Source organism: Sturnus vulgaris, chromosome 5 (assembly GCF_052056855.1).
Source record: "Sturnus vulgaris isolate bStuVul1 chromosome 5, bStuVul1.hap1, whole genome shotgun sequence".
NCBI classification, from domain to species: Eukaryota; Metazoa; Chordata; class Aves; order Passeriformes; family Sturnidae; genus Sturnus; species Sturnus vulgaris.
In genome coordinates this window covers 35809292-35833806 of record NC_142247.1, presented here as the reverse complement: position 1 = coordinate 35833806, position 24515 = coordinate 35809292, and the positions used below count along the sequence as shown (strand labels likewise).

Genomic DNA, 24515 nt, shown 5'->3' with positions numbered 1-24515 from the left:
TTTGTGGTTACTGATGTTGATTTAGTGTGGTGATTCAGTATGTTCTTATCCCCCCTGGTAATTCTGTCAGGACATGAAGGAAACTTCAGGGAAGGCAGGAGTCCTGGGAATTCAGTATGGCGTGGTCATCCTCCAAGTAATGTTTGAAGACAACTTTAGTTTGCATAGAATCATTAAGGTTGAAACGGACCTCGAGATCATGGAGTCCAACCATTAATCCAGCACCTCCATGTTCACCACTAAACTACAGCCCCAAGGTGTTTTTGAACACTTCCTAGGCTTCCATTGGAACTTGTTCCAATGCCTGGCCACCCTTTCAGTGAAGATTTTTTCTTAATATTCAATCTAAACCTTCTCTGGCACAACTTGAGGGTATTTCTTGTTGTCTTATCACTTGTTACCTGGGAGGAGAGGTCGACTCCCAGCTCAATACAGCCTACTGTCAGCACTGCAGGGCTTCTTGTGACCCAAGAGCAGCACCCAGCACTTGGATCTGTTGCATCTCACAGCTGGCCTCAGCCCATTGATCCAGCCTGTCCTGATCCCTCAGTGGAGCCTTCCTGCCTTCGTAGGTCAGCATTCCCTCCTAGCTTGATGAGCACTCAATCCCCTTGTCTAGATCCTTGATAAAGGTGTTAAACTGAGCTGGCCCCAACACTGAGCCCTGGGAACACCACCAGAGGGTAGTCCCCAGCTGGATATGTAACTCCCTTCACCACTACTCTCTGGGCCTGGCCATCAGCCAGATTTTACCCCACGAACAGTGCACCTGTCCAAAGGCTGCCAGTATCTCCAGAGAAATGCTCTGGGGAGACAGTGTCAAAGGATTTAGCAAAGCCTTTTCAACTGGATAATGTCATAGGGCTCACAGGGCTCTTGAGTGAGTCCAGATGGTGCTCCCAGGGCCTGCTTTTGAGTGTGGGATTCCCAGTGCAGTCACTTGCAGGGCAATGCTCTCTGCCAGTTAGGAATTGTCTTGTCTTGGGCACCCCAAACACTGAGGTACTTAAGCAGGAAATTATTTTGAACGTTTAGGTCCTTACATTTAATGCTTTTTTGAGTAGAGCTTAGTGTGACGATCACAATCTGCTAATCCCTCTAGCAGAGTCCCCCAGTAAGTGGGACACATAATCATGATGATTACTGGGTCATTGCAGCAGAACAGCTGGTGTAGATTGCTGTAGTTCTGTTCGTGTTCAGCACAGATGAGGTTTCCACATCTCCAGTATCCTCATGATAAGGCTTGTAAGCTTAGTGAACAGGATGGTTGGCAGTGCAGATCTCACCAGCTCCCTGAACCTGCCTCTTGAGATTCTTCTCACCTTCTTAAACTAGGATTGGTGAATTTTAAATCATTGATTTTAAAGGCCTTTCCCAGCTGGTTAATGCTAATTTTCTTGGACTGCTTCTCTGATGGGACTTGCTGTGGCTTTAGCAAGAAGAGAGATATGCTCTGATTCAGGAAATGAAAAAAAGCCCCAAACCTAAGGAAGCCAGCACAATCCAGAAGATAACCTAGAAATAGTCACTTTTGTCAAATGAACATCAGTTGATAAGGGACTATTTGTCTATCAGACATAAAACCTCTTATCATGCCCAGCCAGTTCTGTAATTCCTCTCATAGACTAAGTCAGTGCTGTGTGTGTCCAGTTGGATTGTCTCCAAGGCTCCCCTTGGAAGGCTATTTGTCTGACAAGCTTGCCTGGAAAGATTTCTTTTCCTTGCCTAAATACCTCAATAGCCAATTTTTGTCCACTTAATCCTTATGTTTGTGCATCTCTTTTGTCCTCTTTCCTTTTCCTGTCTGTGTGTTAGTGTGTGGGCACACAGAACTAGAGAGACTGTCGAGGTACAAAATTGGGGTAAAAGTCTGAGAATCCAGCAGAAACTCTCTATTTCGTGTTTCTGGAGAGGGGGTGCAGGATTGCCATTTCTTGTTAGTAAATAACATATTAACCTTCTTACTGGCTTTGTCTGGGCGGGTTTTGTGCAGTGACAATGGCTGAGACTCTCCAGAGAAGTTGCCTTTGCTTTTGCCAAAGAGAAGTGCATGTTCAGAGTGCTTGTTTTAATTTTTATTTATGTCCTTTGGTCAAGTGCCATGAGAATCTCTGCAGTTTCAGAAACTTAAGCTTTTCATTCTGACTTGAAACCGTTTTGAGAAAGCACAGAACAAAAAACATCAACTGCAAATGTGAGGGATGAAAAAAATGCCATCAGGACCCCCACCAGATACGTTTAAAGTAATTTTATAGGCGAGTGAAGCACTCCTGCTTCATCTTGGTAACTGGCATGCAGGAAAAATGAGGTTGAACTATTTTGTATAGTGGCCCGTGTTTATGCCTTGTTGTACAGTAGTGCAAAACATGTCTAAGTGAGATGAGAACTGAAATTTGAAATGGGACCAAAATGTAAATATCAACACTTTCCCCACATGTTAGTGAAGAAACTTGCTGCTTCTTGTTTTCTTTTGGACTCCCAGGGGCTTTAGCTCTCATTCTATCAGTTCCCTTTCCATGAGTGTGTTAGATAGGCTTCCTTTGCCATGCCAATGGGATGCTGCTTACCTGTTATGTCAGAGTCTGAAGAATTGTGAAAATGATTTAGTCTATAAGCAGAGATAATGTAATCATAATTTAAGAAAAGGATGATTATCTTTCCTTTCCTGGTAGCATACTTCTGGTCCCAGAGGGATATCTGCCTTCTGGACACAGGTCCCAGAGGGACATCTGCCTTTTTTTCTGTCTTTGCCATGGATTTCTATCCACAAAGTCCCATAGAAAGATTGCCTGTTACTGGACAAGAGTGATTTGCTCCTTTTTGGCTGGAGAGTCTGAAAGGGATGCTAAATCTTCAGGGGAAGGTTGTGCACTTCTTTCATCTCTGTTCCCCTTGGAAGATGTGTAGACAGCGTCATTCATCCCCACACTTGGCCCAGCCCCGGGGCTGACTGACTTTTCTTCAGCCGTGAGGTGAAGCGAGGTCTTTCCTTGGCTGCAGCTGGCCTCCATGGGCACATGAGACAATACAGCAGCTTCTGTTGGATGGGCTGGAGTTCAGATTGCTGCAGGGTGAAGGAAGTCCTCTGTGGGCTCGGTTGTTCTGTCCATCAGCTGCCAAGCATCAGCTTCAGGCGAGTGGCTCTCCAGCTCTGACTCAGAGGCACCCATCACTTGGCAATGATACCAGCTCCTTTTTAGCTAAAGGAAAAAAGCCAGAGAGGAAATAACTTGGAGCTGCATATATTAGTGGTCTGAAGTGTTTCTGGATCAGAGGAGACAAAATAAACTTTCTGCATGAGCTTGGATGTGTGGTGCTCAGCTCCCTCACCATGCTCTGACAGCAGAGTGATATGAAGGCATTTGACACCTTTCAGTATTGGCATCAGGAAGAGACTCAGTCGTCTTAACACCTCCCAGCAGTTGGATAAGTAATTTCTTGAGAGCAGAGGAAGGAATTTTGTCCTTCCCTCTTCCTGGCAGGCTTTGGGAGGTGAATTCCTTTGTTTTGGAAACAAATTTGATCTGAAAACATTTTTTTCTGTAACAAAAATAGACTCTGTGGTACAGTTTCTCGACCTGATGTGAAGACTGAGCACTTCTGTTGCAAGGAGAAGCCTTTGGTGTCAGACAGTAGATGACTTCATGCATGGATGCTATTCTGTCTGCTCTGAGTAACAGCCATGGTGTCAGTTATGTACTGAGGTCCAAAGAGCTAAAAATGAGCAAGTGTGAGGGGTTACAGATTTCTTCTTTACTCTTCTGGTGTTCTAGTTTAGTAAAATGTATTATATGGAGCTGTTTATGTTAAGAAACAGAAGCCAAGCAGCTCTGCTCCCCACTTTCACCTGCTTTATTCCTCCCTCCTTCCCACATGCTGTGCTTATTCTGGGTGGCTCAAGTGGATAGAACTTTTGCTTAGGACATGTGCCAGAGAATCACAATGTTCCCTGACCTTCTGCCTTCAGGATAGCATCGTTGTTCTGCAGAACCCATAGTTTTGCAGATTGTCTTTTCTGACTGCAGAAGTACTGAGCAATCACCAAGAGCCTGCTTTTGGGATTTTCTTTAAGGGAAATAACAATTAAGTCCTCTTATTTTCCTTTCTAGCTCTACATGGTGGTGAGGATGTATTAAAGGCTTTCCTAACTTAAGTTCACTTTGATAGAATGATGCTGGTGTATTATGAAGTAATGAGTGTGTAAAATTTGGTAGAAATGAAATTGTCCCTTTAGTTCTACTTTTCTTTTGTCCACAAATTTGTTAAGCAAATGGATGTGTATTTATGGATTAGGTACTATCTTCCTAGAAGACACTAAGAAATTAATACACACAGACCATGTTGCAAATTGCATTTAAATAGCTATTGCCTTATTTTGCCACACTTGAGTGGGAAATCATGCTGCAGAGAGGAATAATGGCTGTGTGATAAATCTCAAAAGAAGTGCAGATGAGACATTCTTGTAATGAGAGACGATAATTAGCAACTGCTTTGTTTGGGATGGTGCGGTTGGTGTGGATGGTGTATTTGGATGCAGCAATTGTGTAGGTGTGGTGAGAAAGCAGAGGAGGGCCAGGAGTAAGAAAACCGACTCTTGAATCACCATTTTCAATCTCAACCAACTTAATGTTTCATATTAGGAGCACAATCTAGCAAAAGCACTGCCAAGAGATAAAATGCTGGGTTTTACTCTTCTTCCTGCTCTTCTCTGCCCTCCCAGCATCCCTTTTGCTGTTCTCTGCAGCCCACTTTCTCTGAGATGGTTGGTATGTTGTCAAATCTTTTTGTCCTTTTTTTAGTGGTGAAGTTTTCCTTGCTGTGAAATAAAAGATCCTGCCTTACTCTCTTCTTCTTGCTGTGTGAGTTTTAATTAATGTTTTTGCAAAGCATGTTAAGATCCTTGAATAGCAGTGTGGTTTTGGCAGTGGTTCAGTCTCCTGGAGGAAGGTGTATGCCTTGGAGTCTAGGAAAAAATAATCGAACAGGTTTTTAGGTTTAGAAAAAGTCAAGTAAAACTCCCAAACTTGGTGGGGTAAAAACCCCCTGCTTTTCTTTTAACTCACATAATCTGAAACTTTAGCCTCATAAAAGCTTTTTTTTTTTTTTTTATTTTCAGTAAGTGGAGTCGGGTGTCTTTCTTCCTGAAGTGGGAGTCATCCTATTGAAATCTTAGGAACAATGTTCATATTGCACTAGTTTATTTCCGAAACACTATTTCCTTACACGCCTCCCCGTTCTCTATTCTCATGATAGAAATTAAAAGGAAATTTTGAGATGTGTCAGCTGTTCTCTTAAAAGATGGAGCACATCCTTCTTTCAAGCAGTTGAAGGAATGGAAACCACAAAACCCTCTGGATTGCTTTCAGTCCACAGTAGGGTAAAGATGTTGATTGTGTCCTATGCCAGATCAGGCTGACTGGGAAAAGCCCTTTTTCCCAGTCCTCATTATGAATGCTTTGAAACAGGTCTCTGTTTCAGGTTGTTACCACAGTGCTGAGATGTAAATCAGCAGCAGGACAAAACTGCTGCAGGGATCACCCACTTCTCAGTGTTGACCCAAATGTAAGAAAGGTGTTTGCATTGTTTGGGGATTTTTTTGGCATGGTTGACTTGCTTACAAAATACACTTATGGAAACCAGTGTTAGGAATGTTAGGAGTCACATCTGTGGTTCCTCTGAAATGGTTGGCTTTATCATGGGAACAGTTCTGTATTTTCCACATGCTTGCTTTTAAAGTGTCCATGAAGCAGCTTGAGGACATCTGGGAGGCTGGATAACTGGTGCTTCTGGAAATTGCAGGGAAGCCATTTGGGATGAAAAGCTGCTTGTTACAAAATGTTTATTTGCTGGTAAAGGTAGTTTGTACCAAGCACACACAACCAGCTCCTTCTTCAGAGAGCACAAGGAATTTTATGTCCTGTGTCCTCCTGTTTAATTTCCAGTGGTGGTGGTGTTGCCATTTTTTGTGCTAGGTGCTGCTATGGACTGTTTTACTTACTCTGGCATTCTGGAGGTAAAATCCTTGAAACTTCTGACAGGAAGTATGACCATGGTCTGTACGTTCCTGGAGAGCCCTTGGATAGGTAATGTGGTAGACTGTGGGCTGGACAGCTTGCCTACATACATAGACAGAGGTGACAGTTACCAAAATTTGTGCCGTGATTGAGGAGTGGATGCTCTGGAGGGATTCAGTGACTGTGGGGCAGCCAGGTGCTTCCCCTCAGATGTGTGGTCCCAAAGAGCCTGCCTCAGTTCTGCATCTCAGGAACTGTTTGGTCCCTGGGCTTTGGCTGAAGCAGATGGCTGAGGTGTGATTGCATTCACACAGACAAGCTGCAGGCCATAAAGCAAGTATCTCCACCTTGTTTTTCCAGAGCTGCCTCTGCCAAAGTGCTGTAAGACAGGCTGGCACTTAGGATTCTGGATAAGCTCTCCTCTGGCCTTCTCATTATTGATTTTAAACATGTGTTACCATATCAACATTTTTTGTAGTCATCTTATTTTTTTTCCTGTCAAAAGTCAGCCTGTCTGTGTGCTAGTATTGTGAGATGACTGAAGCTTTTCCTTTTATGAATCTGTCTCTTTGACTGACCCACAGAGCAGCAAAGGGAAAGCTAGCCCTGTGCTTTTTGAGGCTCAGCAAGATATTTTTCCATCAAAGCTGGCATCAGTTGCTGTGAACTCAAAGGCAGGTGTGCCAAAAGGTGAAAGTATCTTGCACTCTTGTGCACAAGAAAGACCAGATCCAAAAGGTGTTTTTCTCCAGTAGTTGCTCTAATTATTTTTGTCAAGCCTGAGCTGCATCTGGACAATGTGGGGTTTGGGGGAAACTGAGGAGATGAGCTCTCTGTTGCTGATGGAGAGAAAAAGGGTTCCCAGAAGATGACTCAGAAGGGGAGGATGGCTCTGCATTCCCCGTTCACTGCTGATCGAAAAGGGTGCATGGGGTGCTTATTTCCCTTGGCTAAAGTCAACCTTTCTGCATACCCCCTCTGCTGCCAGTGTTCTTGCAGGGATTTTAAACAGCTTTCACCAGAATTCTAGTGTGTGGCTTGGGGTGCTTTGTGTTGTGAGAGTAGATTGATCTGTCAGATTCCCACTGAGCGCTGTCCGAGGCAGAGCTGAGAGGGCAGGAGAGGGAGCATCCCCTCCTGGGTGGAGGGTGATGATCCTGAGCAGTGATGTGCTCACACCAGCCAGGAATGCTGGCAGGACACTGATGGATAGCACCCGGTGGGATTGTCTCATTCTTCATCAAGTGCTGGCTCTCTACCAAGAGTTGTTCTAAAAAACAATCATAAAGAAAGGGAAAGAAGTTATGGTTCCTGCTGTGAAGTCAGCAAGAGCCAGCTGTTGACAAGAAGTGAGAGTGGAATGGGGTCTGTAGGGCTTTGACTTCCTTTACCATAACTTGCTGGATGCTGATATTATTTTTATCAGATCTGGCCTTGCAGAGTCAGGAAGACAGATCAGCAGGAGAGAAAGAGGAATTGAAATAAATGAGGTGTCTGGCACGTTTGATTTTTAAAGTGAGCTTGTGTGCAACTGGGAGATGGTGGAGGCAAGGGGTGTGATATGGTACAACACAGTCCCTATTCTGCAGATGTTCCTGGAGGGGCAGACACAGGATCCTGATCGCGTTTGCATCAGGTCCAACCCCACAGCTGGCCAGCAGCCTTGCTCTGTGCCCAGGGACAGGCACAGGGCACAGAGGGCAAGGAACCAAAGCAGAGGGTGGCTTGCTGACCTGGAGGAAGGAGGGAACATGAGGGAGCTCCTGCTGACTCTCAGCAGGGTAAAAATTAATTTATTAGATTCATCCCAATGAAAAAAACAAAACCAAACACCTGGACATTCTAGAAAGCTTTGCTTAAATGACACTGGTTTTATTAGCCCTAACCATCTGCAAACCCCCCTCCCTCCCCAAAATGCAAAACTAAAAGGAAAGGAAGGATTTCTCAGTGAACAACACATTTTGTTTCTATTTTGGACATTGTCTAAATAAGAAATGTAGAAAAAGAGCTAGATTCAATAACAGTCATGCTTCTCTCAGGGGTGGAATAGAAAAAGGAAGCTGTTCAGATGTTCCTTCTTGTTCCCACCAGCCTGGGTTGCTGAAGGCTGGTCAATGCAACTCCACATATTTTTCTTGTGGAGCTTAAGAAAGTGCAGAGTGGGGCTGGCAAAGCTATTTGCAAATCTAGTTTGAAATAACCAAAAGTTTCAACTGAAACAAACACTTCTTTCCTCTCCAGGCATTTTAGATATGTTACTGCTTTGCTGCAAAACTCAGTATGGCATGTATAATAGCTAAGCTTGTGTATTAAAACAGGAAAACCAAACGAAGGAGGCAAAGAATCAGCTCTTGTTCTCTTTGGGAATTTCTGGGAATTGCTGGTACTTCTCTCAGAAGCAAAAGTTACCTTTTGAGCTGGGGCAGAGTGGGGACAGTTCAGCACTTTCCTGGGAAAATATGAATTTATACCTGAGTGTTTGCCTGCTGTGGTCAATGGAGCTCAGAGTGGTCAGGGAGCTCAGTGTTGTTCTCTGGTCCTTCTCTTTATTTTGCTCATTTGTGTTAAGGTATTCCTTAATCCATATTTGCAAATGGATCCAGTAACCTCGTTTTTCCCTCTGTATTCTTCCTTCCTTCCCCTTCCCATCTCTGCATTAAATGCTTGAGAGTAAATTGGTAACTCTGCTTCATGGGGTACCTACAGCACTCATGGCTGACCTTCAGAAGTTTTCCTTTTTTTCCCCCTTTCAATATGTTTGTAAGGAAGCCAAATCATTTAAACCAGCTGGAAGATCCCTGAACTCCTACAGTTCTATAATGTTCTATAATCATTTCCCTCCCAGCTTATAAAACTGGCTCTCTGTAGTTTACTGCCAGGCCCTTTCATTGCAGAGTGAAATAATAAAGGTCTCTGAGGACTGTGTGCTTCTCAACTCTCTGAGAGATCGATCGGATCAATTTGCCTCTGTGTGTTTCGATGTCTCTGTCCTAATTCTGGAGACAGCTGCTCTGGAGTGCTGTCAGCCCGCTGTTTGCAAAGGGAGGGACTCCTGGATCTGCTCAGGGCCCTAGAACAAGATCATTAGAGTTAAAAAACCCTCAACAGCCCCCCCAGAAAGGGAGGAGGGCTTTATTGCTCTGTAATAGGTAGTGCTGAGTTGAGCAGAGTTTTTCTTTGTCCCTGAGGTGAGCAGCTCACGGAGTAATGCAGCACGTATGGTTTGAGCAAGAGTTTAAACTCATGCAGACGATTTATAGTGATTTTTGTAATGTGAGTTTTATTAAGTTGCCTGAAGCATAATATGTTCATCAAGGCTTTGCCTTGTTTCACTCCATCCATCTTGTAAAATCTGTTTCTTTCTGGCCCTTGTGAAAAGTGCCCTTTTGTGTCTTCTCCGTCATAGCCCTGAGCTATCAATTCGAGGAAAGGAAACTGGAAGCAGACAAAATAGCTTTGCTCGAGTAAAGTGCACTTGGGTGAGCTGATACTTTCTGGAGGAAGCTTTGACGGGCAGCAGCCACTTAGGTAAACGCCACTCCACTCCACTGCCTCTCTGTTCCCCAGAAAACACTGCAGCAACCTCCTGCTCTGAGATGTATTTTGGAAAAGGGCCCTTTTGCCTGAGTATAAATAATACATATATGTGTAACCTGAAAGTTTTTTCAATTACTTACGAACAACAGTCTGTATTGACACTCCCTATTTTTCAATTATGTTTAAAAAAAATCTTACCTTTGTTTTTACTCCCCAGTTCAGCTTCCCATGGTTTTTGTCTGGCTTGTAGGTATATTAGATCCTTTACTTGCTTAATTACATTTTAACCACAGGAGTGTATGTGATTGGCGCTTGGAATAAGTCTTTATTTCTCTAGGAATGTTTGTGGAATAGCAATTCTGATGGCCGCCTTATAGATGTTACATTTAATCAATAACTCAAATACAGAAATAACAGCAGCTCTCTGTCTTTCTTGGTTGGCATTTTTATCCATGCTGGCTGGTACTTTTCTCTTAGTTATTAAACAAGGGCTATTTTTTGTGTTTAGTGATAGGATCAAACATAGGCAGTGCAAATATTAAAGGAGAACAAGAAAAGAAAAGGAATCTCTTAGTTTAATGCAAATTCCTGTTTCCTGGGAGTAAATCAAGCAAGAGTCTCTGGACTGGTTTTTTTTGCAGCATTGGAAGGTGACAAGCTTTGAACAAAGTTCCCAATGTGTTTTCCCTCTAGCCAGGTGGGTGATGTGCTTGTGGCATGCCTGGGGCAGAGGTGGGAAGGTGTGGTTACTCACTGTCAGCTCCAGCCCCATCCTGCTAAAGGTTGGGGATGTGTTACAGGTGGTGGCAAAATCCCCAAGGCAGAAGCTGCTTGTATTTTTGTCTGAGTGCAATATTCTGTAAACTTTTGTGAGAAACTGTGCAGGATTGCCAGGCTTTAAAATTTCAGAATTTAAGCCCACTTCTGTGGAAATTGAGACTACAAAACCATGTTGTTGTCTTGCTACTGCTTATTTTTTGAAAGTTGCCAATGCAGTTCAAAGTGAATATATTTTAGTGACTTAAAGAAGACTGGAACATTTGTGGTTTTATTTTTCTGGCAGTAGATGAGACTGAATCGTGGTCAAAATAGGATAAAATGTAATTATTTTTTAAAATTCTGCCAAGAATTATTTTTTTATTGATGTGCTCTTTGGCTTTTACCATTTATTATCTGTTTAGATGAGATAGAAAGAATAGCTTTGCAGAGGAAATCCATTTAAAGTAAGCCACTAATGTTTGCCGGCTATTGCAGATTTTAATTTTTATTTTTCGCAGATGAACCCTATCCTAACCAAGCCACAAATGTATGTGATGAAAGAACCAGTCCATTTTTAATTTGAAGAATTTAAGGATTTGTAGATGTTTGTATGGAAAAGCAACAGTGATAAAAGTTGTTAGAAGTACAGTGTTTGGTATTTCATGCCAACAGTAATAGCACAGGCACAATTTACTTACAGAGCTGCTGACAAAAGAAGTAATTGGCTGCCAATTTTTGAATTGTTTTCTTTCAGATTCTCTCTGTGTTGCAGTATAACTTTGGCATTGAGTTGCATTTGATTGCAAACATCAAAAAGTTTCTCTGAAGGGATATCAGCTCTGAAGAATGTTATTTTGATTCTTCCCTATATTGCTAACAGACTCATGTCATTCACGTTTAAAAAGAACAAGCTATTTTTGAGGCTGTTAAAAATAGCAGACTTTCTCCTAAGAGAAAAGAGTGAGGAAGGTTGGAGTTTTTTACCATTTATTTTGTATTTAGAGATGACTTTGGCATATTTACAGATTGCTTTATTTAATCTGACAGAAGCAAAGGGACAGGGTATAGAAAATGTCAGATTAAAAGTTTTCTGGAAAGAAAATGCCTTCTTCCTGAAATACTTAGTATTGGCATGCAGTAAGCTGTGTTTAAAGTAGCTGAAGGATGGGAAAAGTTTTTGGAAAGGGGATCAATCTTCCCATACACACTTTGTTGTACTTTCCTGAAGGTCCACGGTCCTCCTCCCCCATCAACACAGTGTGAGGACTGCTCCTCTTTTCATCCTGGTATCTCAAAGTCAAGGATTGAAATTGTAGATGCCCGATTTCCAACCCCTCCCCCCCAATATCAATTAAGTGCAAACTGTGGATTTAAATAGCATTTTACAAGTAGTTTCAGATTACAAGTAAATTATGTAAGAGTTAAAAAAAATCAAAACAAGTAGGTTTTGAAATAGAGCAATACTCTTCAGGCTACGTTTCCCAGTGGTTCACATGATCTTCTCCCTACATTTCTTTGCAAATTCTGCCTGTATTTCCTTCTGAAACCAGACTTTTGCTTATCCTTTCTATTTGATTTACCAGAAATGCTCACAACTAAAACATTATGTGCCTCTCCAAGCATTTCCAAAAGGTTTTTTGGGGGGGATGACCCAACCTGAAATGATGACTTATAATTCAGTTGAGCAAATATATTTAAGAAAAAAAACTCAATGACCCACAACTGAGCATTTGCCCTGATTGAGAGCAGCTTTGCCTGTAAAAGTTTTATTTCTTCCTCAAGTCAAACTCTGTATCAGTAAAGTACTTTCAATTCCTTAAAAAGTTGTTTCAGGTTTGGGATTGGGACCAGCTGACTCTTACCTACCCCTATGCTTCTTGTCAGTGCCTCTCAGTGCCTTTGGGGATGATGCATGGAGCAGAAGGGAGGATCACCAAAACCAGTGACAGTCTCACAGACATTGATTTCTGTGCCCTTTCTCTGCATTTTTTTTGTTTGTTGGTTGTTTGTCTTTTCAAAGTTTGCTTGTTGGCGTCCTTGTCAAAGACAACAGCAAAAAGTTAGATCCTTAATTCCCTAATTGGACATATATAATGTTAAAGCTACCATGGTTCCTTCTGTAAATTAACAGACTAGCTGGACCAGTGTTTGTTCAGTGACATGAAACCCTTTACAGAGAGCATCAAAGCAAGGCAGCAGGCTTCCACATCTTTTACAGCTTATTTGTAAATTTTTACTGGGACACTTGATTCCCAGGGACACCTCAGTAATTTACACTCAGGATAACTGAGCCTTGTGCATGAGAGGAGGATAACCTCCTCCTTTCTTCACGTAAAAGCTGTCAAGTAAGATAGTTTTTTTGTGATTAGGGAGTGTTTTACATACTGTGCAGACCTTGTGCTCCCTGCCTGTGCAAGCAGCCTCGTTACCAAGCCTGGGCAGGCATAGTGAGTGTGGTCCATGGATGTGGTGCTGTGTTTTGGGAGTGGCTGTATTCCCGTGCTGCCAGATCTTCCCTGCGCATCCACAAATGCAGCAGTCAGTTTGTTGGAGTCCTCTGTGGTTTTGGGTTCATCTGCTCCTGCTAGGCTGGTTCAGGGAAAGCACAGCTGCTTTTACAAGTGGAGCTGCTCTGGGGAAAGCAGGGCTTTTCTTACTTCCTGTGCTTCAGTCCAGCTCCTGAGGGCTCACTGGGAACACCAGTGAATGGAACTCCAGTGGTAGCAGATTTTTTGGATACTGCCACTGGATCTTTGACAGCAGCATAGATCTGAATATTACCATATATATTTTCCTGGCTAATCTTTTCCCCCCTCCATTTCCTCTTTGTGCCTGCCTTCCTTTCTTCTCCCTTTATCCCCTCTCTTCCTCACCTACTCACGTAGCCTCTTCTCCAGACGTGTTTTCAGCCCTTTGCAGTCCAAGCGAATGGTCTCCAGGCTGGACACAGGCATTGCAGGAGAGAGAGTTTCCTATCTCAATGGCTCTGCAGGAACAATGCAAGGAGAGTCTGATGCTGTTCGTTCTAGATGGTGTTTGGTAGGGCTGGGGACCCTGGGGAATTGCTGCAGATCTCTAGTGAGCATTGCAAATAGAGATCTTTTCCCAGTGGCTTGTCACGTGCCCAGAAACAGTCAGTTGTCACTGAAATCAAAACCAGCATCTCTGCAGTCCCTCTACTAAGCAACAAATCCCTGCTCCAAACTGCAACCACTGATTTTTCCCAATAAAGTGTTTTCAGAAGGTTGTCAACATGGGCAAAGCTCTCTGATTGCTTTTTCAGGTAAAGACAAACTGTTTTACCGGGTACCTTCGAGGAAGAAAACAGTTTCAGCTTAACATAAACTCCTGGAAGAGAAAATTTTCAGCCTGAATGAATAAAGCTTGTCAAAAGCACAAGGCAGCTGTAAATAGGGATTTGTAGCTCAATGTGGGGAGCAGCCAAAGCTGCTGTCAGTGTGGCTTATAGTGCAGTTACTTGAAATATGTCCATAGGAGCCCTTCGCTGGGCTAGGACAGGGAGAAATGAGCCTATGCCTCAGGTGTGTGTGATGCAGGGGAAATAAAATGACTGAAATCAATGGAAGCTTTCAACTGCAGGCTTGGTGCTTTGGTTTCCCGAGATCTGGTGGATCTGGTGGCCATTAAGTTTTATTTTTCCTGTTAGCCCTCCTCCACTTTGTCTTCTCCTTGCATCGGTGGAATGTCTGGTATGAAGAGAGACCCTTTTTCATGTTCTCGGTCACATCTTTAATCTGTTCAGTGCATTTTGCTACTTTCCTTTTTTCTCTTTCTATTCCCGATCCCTTACTGTGCCTCTCTCTCCTCCTCTCCCTGTTCCTCCCAGTTTTCTTCCTCTACTTTCATCCCACACAAAGTGAAGTACGTACTGCCGAAGAGAATGAGGAAAAGCCATGAGTGGGATCACCTTCTCTGCTGTGTATGCCCTGCCCTTGCTTTCCCCAAAAAGCAAATAAGGAGCAAGAATTCCAAATATGGTCACAACTGAAAACGTACACAAAGAATACATGACATTATCAGTGAAAATGAGTTAAAACAGTTGTGGCTTTCATAAAACCTCGCCATGGCTCCCAAAAGGGTCTGTAAAACTGCTCCTGTTTGTGTGTGTTTATGCATCTAAGTCTGCGTGGGTAGTGGTAGCTGGGGCTTAAGGCTCTGCAGGGAGATAAGGAGCAAAGATGCCACACACATGCTGTGGAGAAGGTCAAGACTACTCATAAAGAAGGGACAGGAGGGATTTTCTTCTCCCTTGCAAAACCTGTAGCTATAACTGGTATTTTATTTCTCTGAATTGTCAAGTACTTTAAGCAAGTTAAATATCCAGACGTGGTAGAATATATTGATTAAAAAAAAAAAATCAGTTCTTTTTACTCCATGATGGATTTTTATTCTTGTTTTCTCCCTGGGATATCACATACACACACTTTCTCTTCAAAGGCTGTCCTTAAGGAGGATTATAGGCTGGAAAAGATACTTCTCCAATGTAAGATGCAGCTGTCTGGACAGATGATAAGGAAGTCCTCTTAAAGTAGGAAAAGTAAGGTGGTCTCTATAGGCAGCATATGGCTCCTGTAAAACTTGTTTATTCTGAAAAGGGGAGTCTGTCAAGGTGATTTAGGATTAGGTGTGCATCTATCAATGACCTAAAGCTTTGACATGCACTTAAATTAGCCCCTTCTAAGTATAAAAATGTTCTTGATTAGAGGTGTCTAACTGTTATCAATAATTAGGAATAAGAGAACAGCTTTGCTTTTTTATTCATTGTTCCAATATCTTCCTGTAGTATTAGGGGTTTGAAAGTGCTAGTTCAAAAGTCTGGTGCTTTCTGGGAGCAGGATCTGTTTCCTAAGAAGAATATGAATGAGAGCAGTGATCCTCTCAGAGTGAAGTGACCTGGCCAAAACAATCTCTTGATATACCAAACCTGTTCTGCTACTTACTTATACTGGTCTTTTAGACATTCTTGATGGAGAGTCCATCACAGATCTTAATTGTTTATTCACTTCCCTTGAGAAAGCCTTCAAAGAGAGCACAGAGCAAGCTCGCGTTTTATGTCAGAGCTGAGTCAGCTGCAATGTGGGATAAACCTGTTTCCAATAGTGGTCTGCAATAGCTCACAGAGCTGTGGCAATGAACAGCAGCTGAGGAGCTGCCCCGCACTGTTCTGTAAGCTCGAGGTGCCTCCAATGGCACAGACAAATTAAAAAAGCTGCCTACTTATTAGAGAAGTCCATCTGGTACCAGTGTATGTGCTGTAAACTGCACCATATTGAATTTTACTGGGCCACCTACCCTGCTGTCTTCAATTATACAACCTCAGAGTGCCCTGATGATGTAACTGATTCCAGGATGAGCCGTGCTTTTCAGGAAGCTGGGATTGCCAAATATCTGTCTCGGCCTCTGCCTGAGCTGTGTGAGGGGAGTCCTTGCATTATTAAGCTTCCCTTGGATTTATTGTTTGTTGTGATTCTGGTTGCTTTGGGAAGTATTCCTGAAAGGCTTTTAAAAGATTGCAAGCAGGCAATTACATGCTGGGTTGTTTTGTGGGAAAGCTGGCATAAAGCAGAAGTGGAACCTTCGCCCAGATGGGCTCTTTTTATACTTGTTTAGCCAACCTGAGGATCTAAATTTTCTTAGGAAAGTCTAGAAGACCCACACCTTGAAATGTTCACATACTGTGGAGGTAGCATATTGCTGTGTGAGGCCAGCATCAGCACGCTTTCCCTAACTATGTCCCACAGCTGCTGTCATGTGGAAGTGAATGCATGCGTGTGTTTTGGCATGTTTTTGACACCACAATTGTGCTGGTTGGGGTGGAGCAGGTGATAGGGAGTGGTTCCCATGAACCGAGGGATGTTTGGCAGCCTGGAGAGGTTGGCAAATGCATGGAAATCTGAACTGTAAATGACTTTTTACAAGACAGCTGTTAAAAAGGAGTATAAAACCATTTAACTGTTGAAATAGTAATTTCTTTGCTTCTCCTAGCTAAAGACAAAATTAAAAGCTTTGGCTGATCTTAAGGTTGTCTGAGTGAAGTTCAGTGTAACCTTAGACATGTTTTTAAGCTGAGATTTTATGTGGAAAAAGCTGCTGCACTTTTACATGTAAAAAGCTACTACATTTCACATGCTGTGTCACCGGCATTTAGCAAACTTCCGCATCTAGGTCCCGTTTGCAGTTCATTTAGTTTTAAGACACAAACGATGTGTTGTTCTTTCACTTGCACCAGATGTGGGATGTTTTACCAGCTACCTTCCCTGACACAAGTGGTAGCCCAGTAAGGTGCTCTGGAAAGCCACATGGTTCTTCTAAAGCTCTGTGGCATTGAATGTGACCTGACCATTTATGCCACTCTCTCATGTCAATCTGTTGGGTGGAGAGCAGACTTGCTGAGCATTGAATCATATTATCTTCTGTGGTCTCCAGACAGACTTCAGGACAGCAGCTTTCTAAAATAGAAAAGTTTCTCTTCTTAATTGAATTATTCATTACCTGACCAAGGGTGACTTCTCTGGAGGAGAGCAAACACACGACCTGGAGATAATGGCCACCTCACAAGTTTTTGGTCACTGGTGGGAGGTGATGCTGCTTCTCAAGGATGAAGTTGGTGGACTTACTGACACTGATAAAAGTGCTCCTCTGTCTGTAATTGAAACCTTGGAGAAAGAGCTGAACTGTTCTAGTTGATCTTTTCCCAGAATAATTCTACTTAAAGCAAACATTTGTAGTGGAAAATTCCTGCCTAAAGTGTTGCAGAGAGTTAAAATCGAGTAAAAACATGTTCTTGAAAAGTCAGACAGCGTGATGAATAGAGGGCTCTCCTCTCTCCACACGTAAAAATGTAAACTAAGTGCAACCAAACACTTCCTGCTGCAAATCACAAGGGGGTTGAGTTTCATAAAGGGTTTCAGTAGGGGACAAAAGCCTGGGGTTTGGTCCAAATGCTGTTAAAGTCAGTGAGAGGCTTTCCCTTTGGTTCTGGTGGGCTTTGGAGCCAGGCCATGGTGAGCACTTGAAGGCCAACCTGACCTTTCACAGGGAGACAAAGCTGAAGGCTTAGTTTCATCTCTCTTGTACTTGCTGCAGCCTGATTAAAATCAGTGGGAACCCAAGAAACTTTGCACTTTGAGGCATTCAGCCCTTGAAGACTAGTCTGACATTTAAGTCAGGTTTGATGCTTAAATGTCAACATTTCGCAATAAGTAGACTCCAAAGACTAAAAGTTGTCTGGCTTGCTTTATGCTGTGTGATTTAGTTCCTTAGTTTTAGGCATGGCACTTAGGGAAGTTTTCCGAAGAGCAATTCCTTTGTACAGACCATCCAGATGTACTTCTTTCATCTTGGTAAATGCTGCCTCTGTTTCTTGCTGGCTTTGCCCTGGTGCTTTTTTTCTGCAGTGTAATCTTTTCTTCATCTCACCATGGTGACCAGGCTTGCAAACTTCCTACTATAGAAAATTTGAACAAAGCCCCAGGTATTAAAGACTCTTGGCTGCATTAGCAAGTGCTTCAGTCTTGTTTTTTCAAAGACTTGAAAGGTGGAAGCAATCAGGTGATAGACTGTCTTAAGGAATTTGGAGAGGAAATAAGATGTGTTTTATATGCTCAATGTTCACAGGAGAAACATATGAGGATTTCATGCTTGGAAAGGTAGCTTGCTTGAAGGTGTTGCAATACAAACTGCAGTTTTTGTAAATCATTTAAATAGTGTATCCTGATACTGACGGTATGTTATACAGAAGAAACTACAAATGTTTTCCTTCTGAATTTATTTTGTTTACTTGATATTTATAACTTCTTAAAATAAGTTGTCATTTTTTTCAATAGTTTTTTACCTAAAATATGCTTAAAATATTCTTGTTGTCCCTTCTGTATTTCTTTTTGTCATTGCTTTATTACAATGATGGAGTATCTGTAAGGTTCAATAGAAATGGAATTATCATAAAATTAATGTCACTGTTTATATATTAGGAAGGTTCCTTAGACTTTGGCAAGTGCTTCTACTCTATATTAAAATAAATGCATAGTTTTGGCTCCAAATACAGTTTCATTTTACTCATTGAGAAACAGGAAGGGTTTTATGAACATTCATACAACAGTAAGCCACCTGTGTGTTTGTGCAATTAATTATCATAGTACTTTGTCAGCAGACTTGTGATGTAACTTAAGCGTGCAGAATACGCTCCCAAAAAGTGCTTAGAATCAGTTCTGCTAGATAGTTATTCTCCTCTCTGGAGACTGAGCAGAGAGCTGGGAATCAGGAGTTTTTGCATTTTAATCACTGTCTAAAATTGAATTGCTCTGTTTGGGTGACCTTTTAAAAAGATGTCTCCGTAGTCTTCTGGGAGTATGAAGACAGCAATCTCAGTGAGACACGCCTGGGATTTTTCTGAGGATTAAGGGGTTAACTGAAGATTTTAAAAACCCAACAAAGAACAAATGAACAAACACACCAAAAACAGATTTTGATGGCAAAATTGCAATGTATTATAGTATGTATTACTTGAACTAGTCTCAATATTTTACTTATGTGGAAAGGCTTTTGGAGAGTAGGAGTGATGTCATTATTATTGCATTTAGGGTGGTTAAATCAATGTACACATTTTTCTCCGCTTGAAAAATGAGTTAGTGTTCCAAAGTACTTCAACCAACATTTGTTTCCTTATATTTCAGCTACCTGACTGCAAATAACAACCAGAATTTCTTGTATACTGGAAGGCCTTTTTTGAAGAGAGCTGCTTTGGTGATAAGCTACGTAAGTATGAATGGACTTGACCATGTATTTCTGTGTATTTGATGAGAATGAACAATGCATAGTGGTATCCCAAAAGACTCAGGACGGTCAGGCTGGGGAATTAGTCTAGAAAACTTCAGCTGGGCAGAAACAAGAACATTAGCGTTTTCACTTCAGACTTTTGATTTACAGTGGTTGCCCTTGCAACTATGTAATCATCTGCAGATATTTCCTGCCCTAAATACACAGGACTCTGTGGCAATGGGATGCCTTGTCAGTGACATGCTATTAATGCCAATGCAGGGCTCAGTAAGAGTCGTAAGAAAAACTGCTTGGTGTGCTCCAACAGGGCTCAACATGTTGCAGAGGAGAAAACAAGCACTCCATGGGAATGTTCTGGGTGTGCAGCTCCCTGTGCTGCTCCAGGAGCCAGATCCCTTTGCTTGTCCTTTGACAAGTGGTTGCCAGAAAGGTGAAGGAGTGGCGGTTTGCAGAAATCCTTCCAGGGATTAGCATTGCGCAGCATGAGAAGCACCAATGGAGCTTGTTCCTACACCTATGCCAGCATGATAAAGGATAAGAACTTTTAAGACATCACCCATGACTTTCCTCTCTGCATTTAGGTAGAGGTCAATAGCAAAATTCTGCAGTCTGCACTGCAGCAGAGTGACGGATTTGTCCTTCAGAATGCAGCCTTTGTGGTGGGTACTGAGATGTGTCAGTTGCTGTCAGTAGTGCAGACATGGAAGAGGGACACACAGTCCCAGTGTGCTGTCTGTGCTGAGGGCTGGCACGTTTGTCACCCTGTGTCAGGGTGACTCGCTTTGCACAACATGGAGAGCGAGCTATTACAACAAAACATTTGCTGGAGGCCTTAGCTCTTCTTAGTAGTGCATTGCTAACTGAGATGTTCTTCTTTGAAGGTGATCCTCGTGTTGTATTTCCGTCTCTGGATAATGGGAGGTTCCATGCCAATGTTTTCAGAGCAGGACAATCCAGCCTCCTTCTCACCGTATTTACTGACAAGGTATGATGACAGCAGTCAAACAAATGTTTTCAAAAGTGTGGTCTTGATGTTATGTTTTCCTACACAAAAATGGTTTGCAGATGGCAATGAAAAAACCTTGTTGTGTTGTCTTAATTACTTCTTGGTATTTCTCTGTCTGGAATAGAAAGCAACCAGAACTTTTTGAACCCCAAAGCACATTGTAGGTCCTGTAGGGTTATGTTACAGGTACTTCCTTACTGAAAAATGTGTGCTTATTTTTATGCAAAGCCCAAAGAATATAGTTGCCTAAGCACAGGACTGGAAAGCCCAGTAACTGAGCCATAATCCTAAATCTTAAAGCTGACTGCTCCTGAGATGTGGGATGGAAGCATTCAGAGTTTTGGCTTCAGCTGAAATTTGTATCAAGAGGGGATGACCATGCCTCTTGGTGTAATATCAGTGACTGAGCAGTGAGGGTGAAGGGGCCATGTGCACGAGTGTTTGCTCTGTTAGCTACTGAAAGACACTTTGGAGCCTTCTGGAGGAATTTCCTGATGTCTCAAATGAAAATGGGAGCAATCTTCCTGTGTGTCATGTTCTGGCCTTGCTGTCTCCTCATTCCAACAGTGAAATTGCAGCTGAGACACAGGTCAAGCAATCCTTATTCAGCATCTGCTGCAGAACTGGACCGGATCTCATTTGGAGAACCTTTATGGTAACGTAGCAACAGGTCCTATTATCATCAAGGCTAAAAGTGCTTCCAGGAAGCACATTGTCTTGTTTGGAAAGCTCTGACGTGTTTGTTTCTAGTGGAGTTATTAATACCAGACTCAGTGCAGCACAGAATGAAGGATTTGCTGCTGTCCCTTTTTGATATGTTTATGCTGAGATGGGGGTCACTGAGTCACAAATGATCCTGGCCTAATTTCAGTTACCTCTTCTGTGGTGCACATGTTCTTTTGCGTGTTTGTCTCTTTGCCTCTTGTAATGACAGGGGAGGGCTTTCTAAACCCAAAAGCTAAGTCATTCTTGAGGTATGAAGCAGTGACTATTTTTACCACTGGCACTGCGGATTTTATTAACAGCCTTAGGAAAAACAAGTCAGAGTGCTGCTGGCTGATGTCCTCCCTTGGCCCCAGCAGCAGCCCTGGCTTCACCTGCAGTCCAGCAACACCTACCTACTCCAAACCTAATTAAGGAAATCCATTCCAGTAAAAAGCAGTATTACTGTTCTGAAGGGATTCTAAAACCCTTTAATTATCCCAGTTCTTCCACTTCTGCTGAGCTTGATCTTAATCCTCATTTTAGCCAATTTACCCAGAAGGCTTTTCCTTCCATTCAGGAAACCCATTCCTTCAGCAGGTCTCAGTGTCAGTCCTGCAGCTACACTGAGACCCAGTGACCATCTCTGAACTGACAGCCCGTGATGCACCCTTTGACCACAGCCCTTGTAAATCGGCAACAAACCTTTTCCTTCTTCCTCTGTCAGACTCAAACTACAGCTCACACCTGAGACTTTGTCTTGCTGTGGTCAGAGTTGAAGCTCTTGCTGCTGAACTGGCATTGTGCCAGTCATCCCAAGTGCAGGACTGGGATGTCAGGTGGAGCTGGCAAGGCTCAAGTGGTATAGGTGTGGTTTGCAGGAAAACTAAGGAAAATGGTTCTGCCCTTCTACTCTGCTCTTGTAAGACCCTTCCTTGGCACACTGCATCCAGCTCTGGCGTCCTTGGCACAAGAAATACATGGACCTCTGGGAGTGAATCCAGAGGAGGGCCACAGGAGCGTTTGTGTTTACAGTCCAACTTCAGAGAAGCTCCTAAGCAGTGTGTGTTCCTCAACTGTGGACAGCTACAGTAGCAGCAGCATGTGAAAAGCTGGTGTGGGAAGTTTTTAACAAGGTTTTGAAGGCAGCAATTAGGATACAGCACTGAAGCCAAGGTGTTAATTGCAAGTTGGGTTGAGTTGGGAAGAAGGCAGTGGAAGAGCTAAGTTTGGTGTTGAGACCAGAAACTAAAAGAAGAATCGGCTTTGGGTAGTGCTCTTGAAGTGATTAGTAACATCATTACTGTAGTTGAAGCAAGGGTTATTCTCATGCAGTGGGCAAATTGTTTTGTAACTCTGAAGACCATTTAGGTCACAAATGGGAGTTTTCTGTTTTCAAGGAGTTGTCTTTATTTGAGCTAGAAATGTGGTTTTTGTGCATGTCTTGCCAGGGTAAATGTTATGGTTTTCAACAGAGTTGAAAATTATCCTAAGACTTGGCCAGCTCTGTGGGACTAGAAGGAAGGCTGATAACAGTGGAATAAAAAAAAAAGATAAACAGTAGTTTGGAAATGTGTGGCAGTCTTTGTGAAATTAATGAAGTTAGATCTGGGCTGGGGTCTTGGCTGACATAGGATGAACCCGACGGAGCATTGTAATTTTCCAGGGTTTATTGGGGTCAACATTAGGGGTAGGTGTAAGGTAGGGGGTTGAAAAAGCACTGAGTTGTGAGGTCAGAATTTGTGATCCCTTAGAGCTGCTATAGCATTCGTTACAGGACTGGGGGTGTGAGAGGTCTGTGCATCCATGGTTGTGTGGAGGATGGGGGCACGTAGAACTTAGGGTGTATGAAATGAATCTCAGAGAAGACAGGTTCCAAGCAAGCCAAGCAAGTGGCCTGCAACAGGTAGCTGAGCTAGGGAGCTTCTTCCTGCAGGATACCAGGAGTGTGCTGAACGTTTATGCAGGCTCAAAGAGAGATTTGCCAAGTTGAAATAAGAAATTCAGGTTACTAAATATGCAGAAGCCACATCTAACTCAGAAGCTCCAACTCATCCAACTCCCCAGCTAAGAACTGGGGGAAAATTACCATCTTTTATGCTTTACTTGGCATGGACTTCTGGTCACTGCTGGATAGACCTTTGATGTGGCTCAGTTTGGCCCTAGAAAATGCATATGTGTTTTATATAACTTGTCTCCAATCTTGGATGACACAAATGTATAAATTAAAGTAGACAGATAATGATTTTTTTAACAATTGAAGGGCATAATATGCTAAAATAATGACAGTTTTTCAGTCTTTAAAAGCAGTCATCTGTTCATCATGCTCACTAAATTACAATTGTTAAAATTACAAGCAATATTCCCAAATACCTCAAAGTTTAGTGACATAAATGAGAGCCACATTTCCATGGTCTTGATTGTGTTGCTTGGCAGAAGTGGTCTGAGAAGATGCGTTTGTCATTGCCTTTCTCAGTGGAGGCAGAAATGAAGGTGTTGGGAATCCTGCCGTGCCTAAGCCCTGCCGTGAAAGCCTGCCTATCCAGGCTGTTGTGCACTGCAGGAAGGATGTACTGTCTCCACTGGCCTTACCTTAAGGAACAGACTTTGATCTCAAAATCTGCTATGGGTAAGCAACATTTGAGATAGAAAAACCAATTCCAAACCTCTGTTCAAACATTCTTGCTTGTATAAGACAAAATTTGAGGGAGAATGCAACTAAAAACGTTTTGAGGGCTACCCAGCTTTATGTAAACAGTGTACCAAAAGTGCAGCTCCAGAGTTAGGAGGGTGTTGAGTGGAGGACTGACATGCTTCAGATGTTTTGCACAATGTTTTTTTCTTCTGCTCTTCTTGGGAGGAAAGAAGCAGGAGGCCTCTGGATAAACAGATTTTATTACCAACACTGTGGCAAGACAAGGGAGAAATCCATTGTGCAGCATGTCTCAAGCTGTGTGAAACAGCTTAAATCTTACCTGTAATTTCTAACTAGAAGTCTATATTTTAAAAACTATGCCTTTGGGAGTCAAGTTACACTAATTTCTGCTGGCATTTGCCTTGTGATCTCTGGTGGCTGATCACCCTGGGCGTGATGCAGGTTATTTGTGGTGCTTCCTTAAATAGTTAATGCATTTCTACTTGGGCTGTCTTGAGATAACATTGTCCTGTGGTTGAACCGCTCTCACTGTAAGCTGGCTTTCTGTATTGCTTTGCTGTTTCAATCAGGTAAATGAGAATTCAGTGCTGCAGAAAGCTGAAGAAGTGCTTATACATAAAAACTGGCACATAATCCTTTTCACAGAGATTTATGACTGTTTTCTGAGCAATGCATTTAATCATTTCAGTTGTAACTTCAAAGGGAATGAACTACCAAGAGGCAAACCATGGACCTCTGCTGGGAAAATGGATCCCTGTGCCAGCCAGTTCTGCAAAGGAAGTAGAAGTCAAGTGTAGCAACTACTTTGATACGGAGTTTTCATGGACCTTAGGCTAGAAAAGAGCATTAAAAGAGACCCCTGTGACATATCAGCTCTTAATCAGCCAGGCTTGCACACGCTGCCTGAGTGGTGAAGTTCTGCCTGGTTTGTCAGTGCTTTCTGTTGCGGGCTCAAAGGTGTTTAAGTTCAGCCCTATGTGTAATCTTTGCAGGCACCCAGCATTCAGGGATCACTTCTAACAAAAGGGAGAACAACAGTGTCGGT

General features: G+C 42.6%; 1 protein-coding gene across 3 annotated transcripts in view; it reads left to right on the top strand.

Annotated features, from left to right (window-relative positions):
* The window catches only part of TMTC1 (transmembrane O-mannosyltransferase targeting cadherins 1), a 133912-nt gene that overhangs the window by 31495 nt on the left and 77902 nt on the right, over positions 1 to 24515 (top strand). For all 3 annotated transcript variants that reach the window (XM_014876957.2, XM_088165422.1, XM_088165421.1), the window contains 2 exons: positions 19004 to 19085; positions 19988 to 20091. In XM_014876957.2, coding sequence (XP_014732443.2) covers positions 19004 to 19085; positions 19988 to 20091 — 186 coding nt within the window. The remainder of the gene's footprint in view (positions 1 to 19003; positions 19086 to 19987; positions 20092 to 24515) is intronic.